General features: G+C 42.7%; 1 protein-coding gene across 1 annotated transcript in view; it reads left to right on the top strand.

Moving 5' to 3' along the window:
* The window catches only part of LOC149287624 (pappalysin-1-like), a 506291-nt gene that overhangs the window by 478257 nt on the left and 10009 nt on the right, over positions 1 to 18025 (top strand). Inside the window, exon 21 of the mRNA XM_089492654.1 lies at positions 11460 to 11558. Within this exon, the coding sequence (XP_089348780.1) occupies positions 11460 to 11558 (99 nt within the window). The remainder of the gene's footprint in view (positions 1 to 11459; positions 11559 to 18025) is intronic.

Consider the following 18025-nt stretch of genomic DNA (forward strand, 5'->3'; position numbering starts at 1 on the left):
GAGGGGTTGCAGGCGTCAGCACTCCGCAGCGGCTGAGTGAGGGTCTGGGAGAAGGCGCAACCGGACCATCTCCCCAGCGGCAGTGTGTTGTCCCAGGTTAAGGGAGCACAAGTCGGCGGAGGTAGTCGGTCGGACTATACAGCTCCGTGACACAAGCAAAGAGGAGAAGACCACCATTCTCAATAAAGGGCATTTCAGATCAAAAGGACCTTCTGGTGGCCAGCTACGAGAGCAGACATCGCCTCATACATTTCCTCATGTCCTATCTGTACTGCCACCAAAGAGCCATGACAAAAGCCTGCAGGAGTCCTACAAACCCTGACAGTACACACATGTCCATGGGAGGAGATAACGATGGATTTCATGGTGGATCTTTCTCCTTCTCAAGGCCTTACCACAATTCTAGTTGTTGTGGATAGATTCTCAAAGATGGCTCACTTTATCCCTTTGAAAGGGCTACCCTCAGCCACCAAGACTGCTGCACTGTTCGTGAAACATTACCTACGCTGCTTCGTAACCTACAGGATGACTGAGCCCAACTGCTACTCACAGCGGAGGTCACCTAAAAAAAGCAGGTACAATGGTCTCTGCATGTCTCTCCCTTCTATGCTAATTCAGGTTTCCATCCAACCACGTTTCCCAAGTCACCCGTACCCAAACTTGTACCCGAAGCCACCACAAGAATACAAGACCTCACACAATCCTTCCTACAACTCCAACGCAACCCACTACAAGCCCAGCAACACTATAAAAAACATGCAGACAAGTGCAGGGCTACTGCACCCAACTACCAACAGTTGGACCTAACAGCTGGACCTTCTGGGGTCCTATGGTCGATGGACATGCTAAAGAAACATTAAATATAATTTAATAAATGGGGAAACCCCACTCATCCCTGGTAGCAATATTCCCTTTAAAACACTTGCTGCTCAAGTCATTAACATATTGAAGGTACAGGGCAGTATTGGAACTAAAATTGCTGCAAACACCAAGCAAAACTGCATAAAACACACACAAGTGCTTGAATCAGCTACCTGTTTTTTAAATCTGGCACCAAAACACTTACGTATTCCACTGCTGCTATGCATGTGCCTGACGTCAGATGCAGAATCCATATTGATTCCACTGCTGCTACCAGCAAGACGTGGAAAGAAGGGGCTCTGCGGCGATGCCTTCTGAACACCTCTCTTCACGCCACAGATGGCGTGGGAAGAAGATCCAGTCATCCCTCTGGGAGCTGAATGTACAATCATCATATTTGTACCCACCATTAAAACGTGCCTGCCACCTTCCTAGGGTGGATGTATGGGGGAGACTTAGTTGTAACCAAGGATTTGAAAAAACAGGAACTCATTCTCCCTACCTGAGCTGGGAGGGGGATTATCTAGTTTAATGGCTGCCAGGGGTGGCAAGGGAAAAATATATGCCACACAATATACCCAGGCAATGAAAAAGGCACAAAAATGGGGGAAATTAAACTGATACATAAACAAGTAACTGGTCCAAAATGTAATCGATCATACTGATTTGCCTCATGAATGAAATACAATAGTAAATATTTATGTTCCCAACACTGGACAAGTTGACTTAGTATCCAATTTGTTATCTAAAGCGGCTTAGTGTAGTCTTGCATAGCCAGTGCATTTTATTCGCCAGTGCATAATTGGTACTCATGCATAGACCATTACATAGCTTACACTTTAACCCCTTTGTGACAATGGCTGATTTTATTTTTGTACCCTTTGTGACAATGGCTGATTTTATTTTTGTACCCTTTGTGACAATGGCTGATTTTATTTTTTGTACCCTTCGTGACAATGGCTGTTTTAACATTTCTGCAGTGCTCGTTTTTAGCTGTAATTTTCTTATTTCGCATTTTCTGAACCCACACAACTTATATATTGTTTTTTCAGGACAAGAAGGACTTTCTTTAGATGTCATTATTGTGATTCTATCATATCATTTACTATAAAAAAAGTATTTTTCTGACTTTTACTTGAAAAATCTTTTACTCATCTATAAAAGCTAATAAAAAACATAGTAAATAAATTCTACTATTTGTCCTGAGTTTAGATCTATCCAATGTTTTTCTGTTTCTTAGCTTTTTTCTGCGTGTTATGGGGCATATTACATATTTGTTAGTTTACAAATTGGATACTAAGTCAACTTGTCCAGTGTTGGGAACATATACAAGTAGCGTTTTGCTATTTCTAAACCATTTTTTCCAAATCTGGTAATTCTTCCCCCATCTGCTAGACGCCCCAGGGTATTTCAAATGCTAGTATTTTAACTCTTTCCATGCACTAATTCTACCACCAGTCTTTGTCAAACTTTGTGGTAGTCATTTTTTCACACACATTTTATTCAGGTATGAATTAACAGGTCCTGGTATATGTCACTGTCACACAACATCCCAATATGTGTTCAGCAAATCTCCCGAGTACAGTGATACCACCCATGCATGGGTTTGCCTGGGTGTTTGGGAGCAAAAGGGCCACATTTGGGGCATGCTCATTTTTCAATGTTGAACTTTGACATTTGTTGATCCACTGCCCATGATTGAGCCTGGCCAATTCATTGTGCCCAATAAAACCATATATTTTTGAAAACTAGACACCCCAGGGTATTTCAAATGCTGGTGTTTTAACTCTTTCCAAGCACTAATTCTACTACCAGCTTTTGTCAAAGTTTGCAGTAGTATTTCTTGTGTGTATTTTTCCCACACACGTTGTACTTTAGGTATGAATTTACAGCTCCTGGTTTATGTCAGTGTCACAGAGCACCATGCCCCCGACTTTATCCCGCTTTGCAGGGGCAGAGGTAGGGTGAGGCGAGAGTCGCTGTCCCTCAGGTGCAGCTGCGGGGGGGGCGCACAGCCGCCCGATCAGCAGCTGCAGCCTGTAGGACTAGTTGGGAGATCACGATATCCCTCTAGTCTGCTCAACATTAGGGAGTGCGAGGTCTGTCACTTCAGATTTTGAACTCTCACGATGCCTAGTCATGTGGACACCTGGCTGGCTGAGCATCATGGGAATTGTAATTCATAGTACTGTTAACTGCACTTCCAGTGAGGCTCAGCTGGCTGGTATGGGAATTCAATGTGTTCTTTATTTTTAATATGCATGACTGTGCTGACAAAAATGTTGCTTGTTTTAAGTAACAATGCAAGCGTGGCATTGCAAAGTGCAAATGTATTGATGAGTTCTGCAATAGCGATTAAAAAAAAAGTGTCCCTCTTTCACATTTTGAAATGTTGGGAGGTGTGCAACATCTTCCGAGTACAGTGATACCCCATATGGGTTTGTTGGCTTGTTTGGGAGGTAAAATGCCACATTTGGAACATGCGTATTTTTTAATTTGGAAATTTGACATGTGGTCATCCATCCCCCTGTGTTAATTGGGACATTGCTGAACACGTCCAATTCAATTTACCCCATCTAATCATATATTTTGATAAAGTAGACCCCCCATGGGCATTTAACATGCCAGTATTTAATCTCTTTCCATGCGAGAATTGTTTTAAGATAAAAATATTGTTTTTTATATATATTGTGACAGGAAAATACTGCAGTACAATGCATACCCCACTCCCCTCCAATTTTCTCTTTAAATGGAGATGTTTCCCACTGCTGTCAGGGAGAACTCCTATCGACATCACAGGGCTGCCCCCTGACGTTAGTGTGCAGTCCTGGCAGTCGCAAGGGAAGGCTCTGGGTAGCCGGAGCCCAGAAGATCCCAGGTATGGCAATGAGCAGCAGGAGGCTGCTACAAAAATTACCCTGTGAGGTATTCAGGTGAAAAAGACACAAGCAGTGAGTGAGACTGCATTTCTCTCCAAAAGAGTCTGCTGTACTATTCTTACAAAGGAAAAAGGTCTGTGCTTCTTTATGTTTTGTTGGCAACGGGTAAGCTGTCCAACGATAACAACTGTCTAACAACTGTTAGTTAGTGCTCGGATTTCTTTTTGTTTGTTTTAGATTTATGATTTCTTTGCCAGACCTTTTAATAAAAAAGACTATAATTTCTAAAAAAGATAACCTTGTGTGGTATTTTAAACCCTAAGACTGTGGGCTATATGATCCCAACTCACAATATTGTTTTGCCCTTTTTTTTACTAGAAGATGGTGACAGGGTAACCTTGTACGTTTTTCCTATTATGTTTCTTTACATTTATTTTACTAATCACATTGTGATTAGAAGGCTGGGCTCCATTGACTTGCATGGTTGAATGCAGTACATGTATTCAACCTGCAAGGGGAGCCAGAGGCCCTCGTGGAAACTTTTTCAACTTCTTTCTTTTTTTTTTCAAGGACGCGCCACCATCTTGCAAGTGGCGGCTGTGACTGCTTTTGAGGCATTTCAGCGACACCATTGAAGTTAAGGAGGTGATCGTTGATTGCCTCCTAAACTCTTTTAAAATGGGTGTATGTTGAAACTCCGGGGAGGGGCCAGATGTTGCTGAATGCCTCGATGAATATTTCTGTTCAGTTTTTACAAATGAAAATTAGTCATTTGAAATATGTGAGTTTTATCGAGGTGGAGGTTCTACTTCAGTTGTCTAAGGTAAAGACAAATAAGTCCATGGGACCTGATGAGATATACCCCAAGTTATTAAAAGAGCTTGGTGGTGTACTAGCAAAACCGTTAACTGATTTATTTAATGAATCATTGGTAACGGGAGTCATCCCAGGGAATTGGAAATTAGCAACCGTTTTGCCCATTCACAAAAAAGACAGTAGAGAGGAGTCGGGAAACTACAGGCCAGTTAATCTTACATCTGTAGTGGGGAAATTAATGGAAACAATGTTAAAGGACAGGATTGTTGAACATCTGAAGTCACATGGGTTTACCTCAGGAAGATCTTCCCAAACAAATCTTGTTGATTTTTTTGATTGGGTGACTAAAGTAATTGATCAAGGTGGTGCAGTAGACATTGTGTATCTGGATTTCGGTAAGGCCTTTGACATTGTGCCATATAGAGTTACAAATAAACTGCAATCTCTGAGGTTAGATCCCAATGTTGTTGAATTGATTAGGGAGTGGCTAAGTGACAGAAAACAGAGGGTTTTAGTCAATGGTGAATATTCAGAGCAAGGTCTTGTTACCAGTGGGACTCCTCAGGGATCTGTACTTGGACCAATTTTCTTTAATATTTTTATTAGTTATATTGCAGATGGTCTTGATGGAAAGGTATGTCTATTTGCTGACAACACAAAAATTCGCAACAGGGTTGATGTTCCTGGAGGGAGAAGCCAAATGGCAAATGATTTATGTAAGCTGGAAAAATGGTCGGAGCTGTGGCAACTGGCATTTCATGTGGATAAATGCAAAGTAATGCATCTAGGGCATAAAAACCCAAGGGCAGAGTATAGAATATTTGATACTGTCCTAATCTCAACGTGCGAGGAAAGGGATTTAGGTGTAAATATTTCTGAGGATTTAAAGGTAGGTAAAGAATGCAGTAGAGCAGCAGGTAACACTAGCAGAATTCTTGATTGTATAACGAGATGTATTAGCAGTAGAAAGAGAGAAGTGCTCAGGCCATTGTACAGATCACCGGTGAGACCTCACTTGGAGTATTGTGTACAGTACTGGGGGACGTATCTCCAGAAGGATATAGATATGTTGGAGAAAGTTCAGAGAAGGGCTACTAAAATGGTTCATGGATTACAGGATAAATCTTACCAGGACAGGTTAAAGGATCTTAACATATATAGCTTGGAAGAAAGACGTGACAGGGGGGATATGATAGAAACATTTAAATACTTAAAGGGAATAAACAAGATAAAGGAAGAGAGTTTATTTAAAAGGAGAAGTACTACCACAACAAGAGAGCATAGTCATAAGCTAGAGGGGCAAAGGTTTAACGGTAACATCAGGAAATATTACTTTACGGAAAGGGTAGTGGACCCATGGGATAGGCATAAGGCCAAGCTAGATATAGGATATGGGCAGGTACTATGGAAAGTACTCAGAGGTTGGGTAGACTGGATGGGCCTAATGGTTCTTATCTGCCATCACTTATGTTTCTATTACAGCAACACCACTTGGTGAACGTAGTTTGATTTCTTCACCCGTTTAAAGCCATGACGTTCCTGGAACGTCAGTTGTCACTAACTGGATGTTTGTGCATGACATGCCCTGCGTCAATTGTCATCAAAGGGTTAAAGTATAAAATTACCCAACTTTATTGGCTCAATAAAGATCATGGTTAGATCATGTGGTATGTTATACACCTTTATGAATATTTTAAGTCTAAGTGCAGAGGGAGCTGGAAACTAAATTAATTTTTACTGGATGATGAAAACATATACTAGTCCAGGGGCGCCCAACGTACTTTGAGGTGCGGCCCGCGTGAGCAGGGTCAGACTGGCGCACTAGGAAATTTCATGGGCCAGCAGACAACATTCAAAGCGGCCGCACGGGTGCGAAGTTCAAAGCAGCTGTTGTGCAGCTGTAATACCACCCCCGCTGGCCGCTTTAAAATTCCTAAATTTGTGCTGTATCTTCCCAAGAATCCTGGCATGGAAATGTTAAAATCCCACCATTTGAAATACTCAGTTTACAAAAAATATATGGTTTGATGGGAGAAGATAGCAAACTGAATAATGTACACCTCCCAAAATGGCCTTTTAGCCCCAAACAACCTGACAAACCTATGCATGTATCACTTTACTCAGGAGATGTTACATGAAAAAAAGAAAAGTAAAAAAAAAAAGCTAAAATAAAAAGATTACACAAAAAACTTAAAAACATGTTATTCATGAAATAATGATCTAAAAGTATATATATATTATGACATGCAAAGATATTTTTAAAGTGAAACCTTCATTTGGCAGGAATATGTTTTTGGGTATTAGAATGTTCCTGTTATGCAAAAATATGTACAACAGTGCAAAATTAACTGTAGTTATTTATACAGAGAAAGTTTAGACCTAAGAAATTAAGATGATTTGGCATAGTATATTTAATAATATTACTATAGCATATAATTAGTTTGACATTGCATCTTTCAGGTAAATGTATTAAATACACTTATATTAGAGTGATTAACTATTTTTTAATATAGTATGGCAGGCAAATGACCTAAAAATTTGAGCCCAATATATATTCACATTAATTATACTATGAAGATCAGTTTGGTGCAATACAAAACTATATATACTATTCACACTACAAGGCTATAATAATACTATTCTTTCTTAGGGACAAGAATCCTCCTCCTTACCCAATAAATATGCCAAATCCCAACAGGAACTCAGTTCTTTCTTGTCCCTTTCAGGGACAGACATGTGGGGCACACGGGTTGTAGCCTTGGGATCCCTTCTCTGATTGCTCCCCGCGCGGCAAACAGAGTGAGACTGACCTCTGTAGCGGTTACGGAGTGGCAGATCCTTTTTGTGGTTCCCAGATATGATCATGCGCATAACGGTAGAACACACCCCAGGAGACGGTGCATTTCACTGAAGATCTCATTGCACTGCAGAGCATGCTCGGCTCAGATATTTCACAGGGCGCCAGTTTTGAATGGCTATTTAAACTTTTTGCAGGAGCACTTGTCAATACTGGATATCCTTGGCACCCCCCACACGGATTGAGGAATTTTTAGGTAGGATAAATCTATCTTTAGCTTAAAGGTTCCTCTGTCCTGTTTTATATGTTATTTTTTTTTTATTTTTTTTGGTGCTGGTCTTCAGATGTCTAGTCCGGTTTCTCCAGATAAATCTGATAAAGAAAAATTGCCAGCTCCTGCTCCTAAAAAAGCCGCTTTCAAGTCCAAGCATGTCTCTTGTGCAGATTGCGCCACTCCCCTGCCTGATGGTTCCAAAAAGAAGTTGTGCATTTCCTGCTCCGCTGGACCAATTGGCATAAGAAAAACAAAAAAGACATGCAGTGCGTTTGGGGTTGGTTTCAAGCAAAAAGCCTTGGGTATGAGTACAGGATCACACAAACGCGTATCAGACTTGTTTCTCAGGTGAGGTCTCTAAATCTTCAAATTCAGGTTCATCTAGTGAAGATTCAGAAGATTAAACTATCTTTCCTCCGCAAAAAAACTTGCAAGTTCTTTAAAGAGGTCTCCAGACTTCTGTAGGATGAGGATCCTGGAAAGAATTCCAAAGGTTTCCCTATTTTACCTTTTTTTACCTATTTTTCAGTGCAAGACGGCCCTGCCAAGTGTTTCGGTAGCTAAAGCTCAAAGTGTTTGGACAGCAGACACTGCTTCTAAAGCCTCATTATGCAAGTTACCCTTTGAAAGGCAGAAGCTCTTGGAGCTCCATTAGAAGAACAAACGATATCCATATAAAAACACCAGGCCTTTTCAATCATATAAGGCACAGAATTTTCGGAAACAATATCATGACAGAAAGTTCCATGACCAGCCAAAAAAACAGTTAACAAGAAAATTCTGTCAGAGTTGAAGGGAGGCTGCAGTGGTTCAGGCAAGCATGGGAACAGACAACAGTTGGATCCTGAGGATAATTGCAGAAGGATACACAATCAGGTTGATCAGGAGCCCCATGCCACAGTTTCTGATTTCCTCCTATCCTTCATGAGTAAAGAACACCGCCCTGTTTTCACTATGCCTGTCTCTTTTGTGAAAAGGAGTTATAGAAACCGTCCCAAGACGTCAACAATTTCAAGGAAGGTAATCGAGATTTTTTTTAGCAGCAAAACCAAATGGCTCCTTCCGTCCGGTTTTGGACCTAAAGAATGTGAACAGTTGTATAAAATACTAGCATTTCAGGATGGAAACCATTCTCACAGTCATCCAAATACTACAGTGAGGATATTGTATGGTGACCCTGGACTTAAAGGACACTTATCTACATGTTCCTATTGCCATAAAGTCCAGAAAATTCCTCAGGTGCTCAATAAGGAACAAGAGGCTCCCCCTTTCGGTCTGTCATCAGCCCCATGGAGTTTTTTTACAAAGATCTTAAATCCAATGGCAGCATCTTAAGAAAAAGGGTCTCTTTATCATCCCTAACTTGGACGATTGGCTCCTCAAAGCAGGTTCTCCGCAAGACCTTTGCTCGGCTCTTCGGACAACAATTGTTTTTTTAGAGCAACATGGTTGGATCATAAATCAAAAGAAATCCAAACTAACCTACACAGTTGCAGTTTCTGGGACTAGTCGTGTACTCCAGTCTCATTCTCCCAAAGCTAAAGATCAGGAAGATAAGAAGGGAGATATCGACTCCCTTCTTATCTTGTTCCTTCAGAAAAGCTATGAGCATCCTGGGGGTTCTTACATCTTACATAAGACCTCTTCAATGGGAGATCTTAACAAAATAGTCCAGAATAGAGGAAGATCTAGATATAGTCTTCAGGCTCTCAGATCAAGTTTTATCCCAAGTGAACTGGTGGACGCATCCAGAATTGGCTGGGGAGCTAATTTAGGTTACCAATTCAAGCAAGGAAGTTGGTCACCAGAAGATTTAGATTAATCATCGAATTACCAAGAACTGAAGGCGGTATTGCTAGCCCTCAAGGTCTTCGGACCCTGGTTGAGAGGAAAAGCAGTAACAGTGCAATCTGACAATATGACCACTGTATCTTACATAAACAGACAATGCGACACCCAGATAGAGAAACTGCAGTCTCTTTCTGCAGAGGTTATGAGGTGGGCTCAACAGAACCTGGATGATCTAGCTGCCACTCATATCAGGGGAAAAGACAATTGTATTGCAGAGGACGTCATCAGATCTCAATGGTCTCAGACAAACTGGTCTCTCGACAAGAGAGTTTTTGCCATCCTAGTGCATAAGTCCGGATATAGACCTGATGGCGTCCAGAACAAACAGGAAGGTCCCCGTATTCGCCACCCTGAACAGACTAGACAACCCTCAGGTGATGGACAGTCTTTCCATAACATGGAATTTTAGGATGTCCTATGTGTTTCCTCTGGTGGCAATGATACCCCGTGTCCTGCAGAAAATTCCGGCAGACAGAGTCTTGGCCGTTATCCCTTATTGGCTAAAACGAAGTTCGTTTTCAGAAATCAGACGGATGACATTAACATTTTGGGAGCTTCCAAATTCAGATCATCATGTGGACAATGGTACAACAGCAAAAGTTTGAATTTTTTTCCCACCTTTCATCAATTCTATTCTTATTTTTTTACAAAGGGGTTTTACAAGAGGGTTTCCTTTTAGGTCTGAAGGTATCTACCCTTAAAGGACAGATATCCACGTTTGGTCACTTTCTTTTGTCAGATTTGGCCTCTGATCTACTGATCAGATGGTTTTTTTAAGCTGCTACTATTCGGCGACCCCCGAGGAGATCTAATTTTACAGTGTAGTATCTAACCTTAGTGCTTCAAGCACTTTGTTCTAAATTGTTTGAACCTCTGGAAGAAGTCTCCTTGAAGTTATTATCCATTAAGACAGTGTTTCTGGTGGCAAGGAGTGTAGGAGAAATCCAAGCACTTTCTTCATCACCTGAATTCACAATCTTCCATTGGGATAATGTTGTTTTATATTTCAAACCTTCATTCAATCTTAAGGTCATCTCTAAGTCTAATATTAATCAAGCGTTGATACTTCCATCTTTTTTCAATCTCCTTCTTCTCCAGAATGGATTTTGTGGTGCAAGTTGGATGTCGGACGGGCACTGAAGATCTTGACCGTACATCTCTCTTCTGTAAATCATATCACCTATTTGTGAATTTCTAAAGAAGATCCTCAGAATGAGCAACATTGAAAAAATACCATTTACAGGGGGCTCACAGACGATATCCGGCAGACATACAAAGTCAATATCTAGGTCCTGTCATCTCCTGTTATAGCCCTTTCCAATAGGGCTATGTCAGTTTCTTGGGCGGAGAAGGCATCGGCATCCGCAGAGGAGATCTGTAAAGTGGCAACCTGGTCCTCCTTTAATACCTTTGTCGAGCATTACCAACTAGACATCTTCTCCTACCCTGTGGCAGATTTCAGTCGAAAGGTGCTCCGGTCAGTGGCCTCTTAGATTCTTCCCTCCCGTGTTGGGATCTCGATACATCCCAAATGTTACTGCCACTATACGCAAGGAAAAACAGAAATTTTTCCTTAATGTAGTGGCAGTACATATTCCCCCTTTTTTTCTACCGTTACATTATTTTGGAAGCATGTGTCTGTGTTCTTGTTACTTACTGAGTTCCTGTTGGGATTTGGCATATTTATTGGGTAAGAAGGAAGGGTTTAAGAGGGGTGTTATAATTTTTATCTTTACAGGATTCTTGTCCCTAAGAAAGAACAAGACCCAAACGTTACTGCCACTATATTAAGGAAAAGATAATTTACGGTCAGTAAAGATTTCTGTTTTTTTGAGGGATGGTTCTATCCTCTAATCTGTATGTCTCACCCCTGCCCCCCCTCTTCTTGGGATAGGAAAATAAATACTGAATTGTATCACATCACCAGTTGTTTAGGTTGCTGTTGATTTTTTTTGTGTGTCTGTTTTTTGTTTTTTTACAGCCATTCATTGGAGACAATTATTGTGATGGTGTGAACAACCGAGCTTTCTGCAATTATGACGGAGGGGATTGCTGTGTTTCGACTGTTAAGACCAAAATGGTATGATCTGTTCTCAAGCGCTTAACCAATTTTTGTTGTACACAAATAGTTGCTCTGGATTGATCAATTTAGCTTTCATTCCTAGAGACAGTTTGCTGCAGTTGTAATAATTTTGGCATGACAGGAGTGTGATATATATGAGTATAGAGTTGAAAACTTGTAGAAGTTATGTATGTCTACATATGCATGTATTTGCTCTGAAAAAAATTCCTTATCTTATAATCAAGGTAATCCGCAACACAGCCAACCAATTATAGGATGTTTTGCCTCAATTGGTGGCAACACAGTTTTTCTGGAAGATTAACGAGTGAGGCTATCCAGGAAAGAAAAAAAATGGCTGTCAAACTGCCCAATCACTGTTGTTCCAGTGGCCCCTGACAGGTGGAAGTGGTTCTTGGAGCTGCAATGTAAAGATATCTTCTGCCTAAGCTCCTGTGGGCCAGGTGGTAGGGATTCCTGGAGCAGTGTTGTACGGCGACCTGTTACCTGAGAACCCTGTGAAACACATGGAAAGGGTTCTTGGAGCTGTGGCTTTAAGGTACTTGCTGCCAAACCCCCTGTGTGGCATGTGTAAAAAAAAATGACAATTTAGTGTTCTGCGAACACTGAGTTGTTAAAATCCTCCCTCTGTCTTACTCAGAGGAAGAAAGAAGAAAGCATAAAACCGCCACACGTACATTCTTTACATATATAAAAAACACGTAATCAGTCCCTTTGTCTCCTCATTCACTAAACCATACCATAGCTCAAATAAACAGCACATGGAAACAGCTTGTGCAGCTGAATAAGACATAAAAACCCTGTATTTGCAGGTATACATAAATAATGTATGGAAACATAGCATTGCAGGTATAGATCAACTGGAAATCACATGTAAACTCAGCACTGAAGGTATAGATCAAATAAATAGAGATTCACCGATACCATTTTTTTGAGTCCGAGTACAAGTACCGATACTTTTTGTCAAGTACTCACCGATACCAATTACAGATACTTGCGTTGTCAATCAAAGCATGGGAGATGAACCAGGAGGTGGCACCAGGAGGCGGGCAAAACGGAGGCAGGCCCTATCACTCCCTTCTGCCCAATCTACCCTTCTCACTTCCTTCTGCCCTATCTACCCTTTCCCCACCTTTGAAGTTCAATTACCTTGTAGAAGTCTTGCGGTGGGATCGTGAGGCCTCTGTCTCCCTCCTCTGCCACAAGGAGAAGCCTCACAGAGGAGAGTGAGAGGCACCGAATGGTTGCTGAAAACGTACAGTCACTCAATAATTCACTTTCATTCACACAATCATTTATTCTTTCACACAAATTATTTACACATATTGTTAGGGACCAGGAACCAGACGGACACGAAACGTAAAATGCAATCACCTTTATTGTAATAACAATAGTGAACAAAGCCAAATCGAGATCCAAGAGCATATACCAAAAGACAAGCCGGGGTCAGGAATACGGAGATCAGCGAAGTCAGGATCAAGCCAGGAATCAGGTGCCGGGAGGGACGTCAGAGAAAGCCACGTCATGCACAGGAATTCAGGAACACAGAGATAGCACTTGCAGCCGGAAACAACACAAGGGCAAGGAGAAAGTGAAGTCTAGCTGCTTAAATAGCCAAAAGGCTGTGGGCTGGACAATGGGCTGAGTCACAGGAGTGACAGGAGTGTAGCCATGGCGACCCAGCCAGGATGTATTAGCCTCCAGCAATGCAGCAGAAAAGTAGCTAGACCATAACACATGTTCATGAATGCATTCTCACAAATTCATTACTTCTCTCACTCATTCACAATTCATCCACACATTAATTCATTTATTCTCTCACTCATTTACACAATACATCCACACATTAATCCATTCTCTCTCTCTCTCTCTCTCTCTCTCTCTCATTCTGACTCTTTATTTCCCACCCTTCTCACTATCTACCCCCCCTCTCCCTCCCATCTCACTATCTACCCCCCCTCTCCCTCCCGTCTCACTATCTATCCCCCTCTCCCTCCCGTCTCACTATCTACCCCCCTCTCCCTCCCGTCTCACTATCTCCCCCCCTCCCTCCCGTCTCACTATCTACCCCCCTCTCCCTCCCGTCTCACTATCTCCCCCCCTCCCTCCCGTCTCACTATCTACACCCCTCCCTCCCGTCTCACTATCTACCCCCCTCTCCCTCCTTTCTCACTATCCTTCCCCCTCTCCCTCCCTTCTCACCATCTACCCCCTCTCCCTCCCTTCTCACCATCTACCCCCTCTCCCTCCCTTCTCACTATCTACCCATTCTCACTCTCCCTTGCCCTATCTGTCCCTTCTCACTCCCTTCTGCCCTATCTACCCCTTCTCACTCCCTTCTGCCCTATCTATCCCTTATCACGCCCTTCTACCCTATCTACTCACTCCTCACTCCCTTCTGCCCTATCTACCCCTTCTCACTCCCTTCTGTCCTATCTACCCCTTCTCACTCCCTTCTGTCCTATCTACCCCTTCTCACTCCCTTCTGCCCTATATACCCCTTCTCACTTCCTTCTGCCCTATCTACCCCTCCTCACTCCATTCTGCCCTATCTACCCCTCCTCACTCCATTCTGCCCTATCTACCCCTCCTCACTCCATTCTGCCCTATCTACCCCCTCCTCACTCTCTTCTGCCCTATCTACCCCTTCTCACTTCCTTCTGCCCTATCTATCCCTCCTCACTCCCTTCTGCCCTATCTACCCCTTCTCACTCCCTTCTCCCTATCTTCTCACTTCTCCCTATCTACCCCCTCCTCCCTATCTACCCTCTCCCCCTTTGAAGTTCACCTTGTAGAAGTCCTGCGGTGGGAGTGCGAGGCCTCTGTCTCCCTGCTCTGCCACTGTGCGCGCTGCTTCACTGCATGAAATGTCGGCCCTGTGACCAAAATGGTTCATATGAGGCTCAGCCAGACATACTGCTTCCATGATGCTGGCTGAGCATCATCGGAAGTGCAGTCAACAGTAAAGCTGCATATTCTAGCTGTGAACCATGATTGTCAGCCAGCCAGGTGTCCCCCATAATGCTGGCTGAGTATCATTGGAAAAGTAGTCCACAGCAGCAGAGGTGTGTTAATTTAAAAAAAGGCTAATGTTAGCCTCCCTCCCAGGACCCTTACACACTGCCTTTACACACACCTGCCCATAAACACACATACACATACACTGTCCTTACACAAGACTGCCTTTACACACATACAGTTATATAGTATAGTAGGTTGGAAAAAGACTTCAGTCCATCAAGTTCAACATTTCACACATACCTAGTTATAAAGTTGATCCAAAAGAAGGCCAAAAAAACCTAAGTCTAGTCAAGTGGCCAATTGCACCACCGAATCGGCCCACCATCCATGTCCATCTTTTCCTGATTCTCTAACACATGATGTAATGTGATGGGATTTGGAGTACATCAGTACACTTAAAAAAAGTCATAATACACGGGACGCCTGAAGCCACAATTTAGTGCCACTAATCCTTTTGAATAAGATACGCAGAATAAAATAGACTAAATAACACAAAACCTTTACTTTTCCTCTCACTTATTTCTGGGCCCAGAAAGTTATGTCCTTTGAAGTCACTACAAATTCAGGAGGGTGTTTTATCTCTGTATATGTAAAAATGAAATAGTTCAATGTATTACTACAGTAAATAAAGTGCCAGGAAACAGATGGCCAAAAACACACACAACAGGACAGGCTCTGTCACACCGATACCCACACACACCAGGACAGGCTCTGCCACACCGACACACACACTAGGACAGGCTCTGTCCACACACACCAGGACAGGCTCTGCCACACTGACACAAACACACACACACCAGGACAGGCTCTGCAACACTGACACCCAAACACACACACTAGGACAGGCTCTGTCCACACACACCAGGACAGGCTCTGCCACACCGACACAAACACACACACACCAAGACAGGCTCTGCAGCACCGACACAAACACACACACACCAGGACAGGCTCTGCAACACTCACACACACCAGGACAGGCTCTGCAACACTGACACCCAAACACACACACCAGGACAGGCTCTGTCACACTGACACCCACACATACCAGGACAGTCTCTCTCCCCCACCGGACATGCTGCAACAATAAAAAAAATCATTTTCCACACAGCTTTGTCGTTGACCCCCCCTTTTGTGTTTTTGCCCCCTTGTATATCGCACCCAACCAGCACTATGTGAATTTATGCCCCCAACCTGGCCCTCCCTTTGGCATTGATTTATGTAATTGCCCCAGCTGCCCCTTTGTGTATTGATGCCGCCAGAATATATAAAATGCTGCCCTGCAGTATGGGGGATGTATATCCGACTAGTTCGTTCCTTCCATGAGTCTATACATCCCACATACTGCAGGGCAGTATTTTATCTGGGCTGGTCAGCAGAATGTAAAAGTTATATGTGTCCTTGAAAACATGGCGGATGTGGTCACTCCACACCCTTGTGTATTGCTCCCAGCTAGCCCCACATTGTATATTTATCCCCCCACCCAGCTCCCCTTTAGTATTGAGTTAAGTGATGCCCCCAGCCAGTACCCCCTTGTGAATTAATGCCCTCCCTTAGAACCCTTATTGCATTCACAGGATCTGCCCAACCCTCAGACTTGGTGCCACTCGCAAACTTCCACAGGGGCCGCTGCTTCCCTCTGCCTTGCTCACACTCTGTACGACAACTTTTGTTGTACCGCCCGGGGAAGCAGTAACAAAGTCACGTGACTCCGCTGCTTTCCTACTTGTCTTGGGTGGAACAAGGTACGTTGCTCGCACAGTGTGTGTGTGAGCAACGCACAAGTAAGCAGCAGAGCCCCTGCAGAAGTTGATTTTTTGTACGCATTAAATAGGGCCACTTTAGTGCACGGCCGCAGAGTCGGCCATTTTATTTATTTATTTAGGCCCCTGTCTACCTTTACACACACACATACACTGCCCTTACACACACCTGTCTTTACACACACATATACACATTCACTGCCTTTGCACATATACACATACACTGCCTTTGCACACACATATACACACACACTGCCCTTACACACACCTATCTTTACACACACATATACTGCCGTTACACACCAGCTTACAATTACCTATACTGCTCTCACACATACCTGCCCATACACTTGAGCTTACACACACATATTCACATATACTGCCCTTACACCCCTTTCTCCCCATCTCTTACCTCTTTCTCCATCCTCCATCCTGTGGTGGGAGTGCGAGGTACTTCAGACCTCGCTTTACCGCTCTCTCATCACTACGTTCTGGCTATTGATGCAAAGGATGGCGCTACAACATCAAATCCTCACGGTCGGGTAAAGCAGTAAAACATGGTCTGAAGTGACAGACCTTGCGCTCTCTAACGTTGAGCCAACTAGAGGGAGATTCCCAACTAGTCCTGCAGGCTGCAACTGGTGATCAGGCGGCTGTGCGCCCCCTTGCAGCTGCACACAAACAGAGTCCCAAAATCATGACTCTCCTGCACAAATTTGGACAATTGGGGGGCATCTATATGTGTGAAAAATAGATGTATTTATGGATGTGTGTGGTATGTGTGTATATATATCCCAGCATTTATGGTGGTCAGTGTGTGTGTAAATGTATATATTTGTAAATTAATGCACAGCTTTGTGCGTCATGGTGCATGTAAATGTATATGTACAGTAAACAGCAGGCAGGCACACAACTTATTTATACAGTTATTAAATAGAATAATAAGGTGGAGTGATAACTAAGCATATTAACCCCTTAATGAGCAATGATGTAATAAGCAGGAAAAACATAGTTAATCCCTTAAGGGACAAAGCCTTCATGATAATGTTTTAACATTTCTGTGGTGCTCATGTTTAACTGTATTTGTCTTCCCTCTCATTTAGTGTGCCCACACACATTATATATAGAGTTTTTTTGGACAGAAGGGATTTCTTAAGCTACTGTTTTTTGATCATATCATCTAATTTACAATATATGATACTATATATATATATATATATATATATATATATATATATATAAAATATGGTAAAAATCAACAAAAAGCTAATGAAAAAAACCTGTGTGACGGCAATGACCTGTACCTCGACTGGCAGGACTAGCGTCGAAGACAGCAGGAAACACAGCTCTTTGGGAACCTCGGCGGCACTGTAGTATATGGAAGCATAACAATACAGTGCTTTACCGCCCTGACAAGGGCAGCAATGAGGCTTACCCCCCATAAGGCAGGACTCGTATTGAGGTACAAGAACTAACTTTATTGAGGAAACATTCACCACCAGCCTCCAAGAGCCTTTTAATAGGTGGCTGTGAGTTATGACCAGCATGCATCACACCACATGTAAAATGCAATATGTATGCAGATCATATGCAAATTAGCTATAACAGAAAACCACACCAACTTACACAATTCTGCCATCAGTAGCAATAATATTGGTCAGACAGGTAGGAGGAAGGAGAATC

The sequence above is a fragment of the Sceloporus occidentalis genome, unplaced genomic scaffold (genome assembly GCF_023333645.1).
Source record: "Sceloporus occidentalis isolate IW3139 unplaced genomic scaffold, rSceOcc1.0.p SCAF_58, whole genome shotgun sequence".
Lineage (NCBI taxonomy): Eukaryota > Metazoa > Chordata > Lepidosauria > Squamata > Phrynosomatidae > Sceloporus > Sceloporus occidentalis.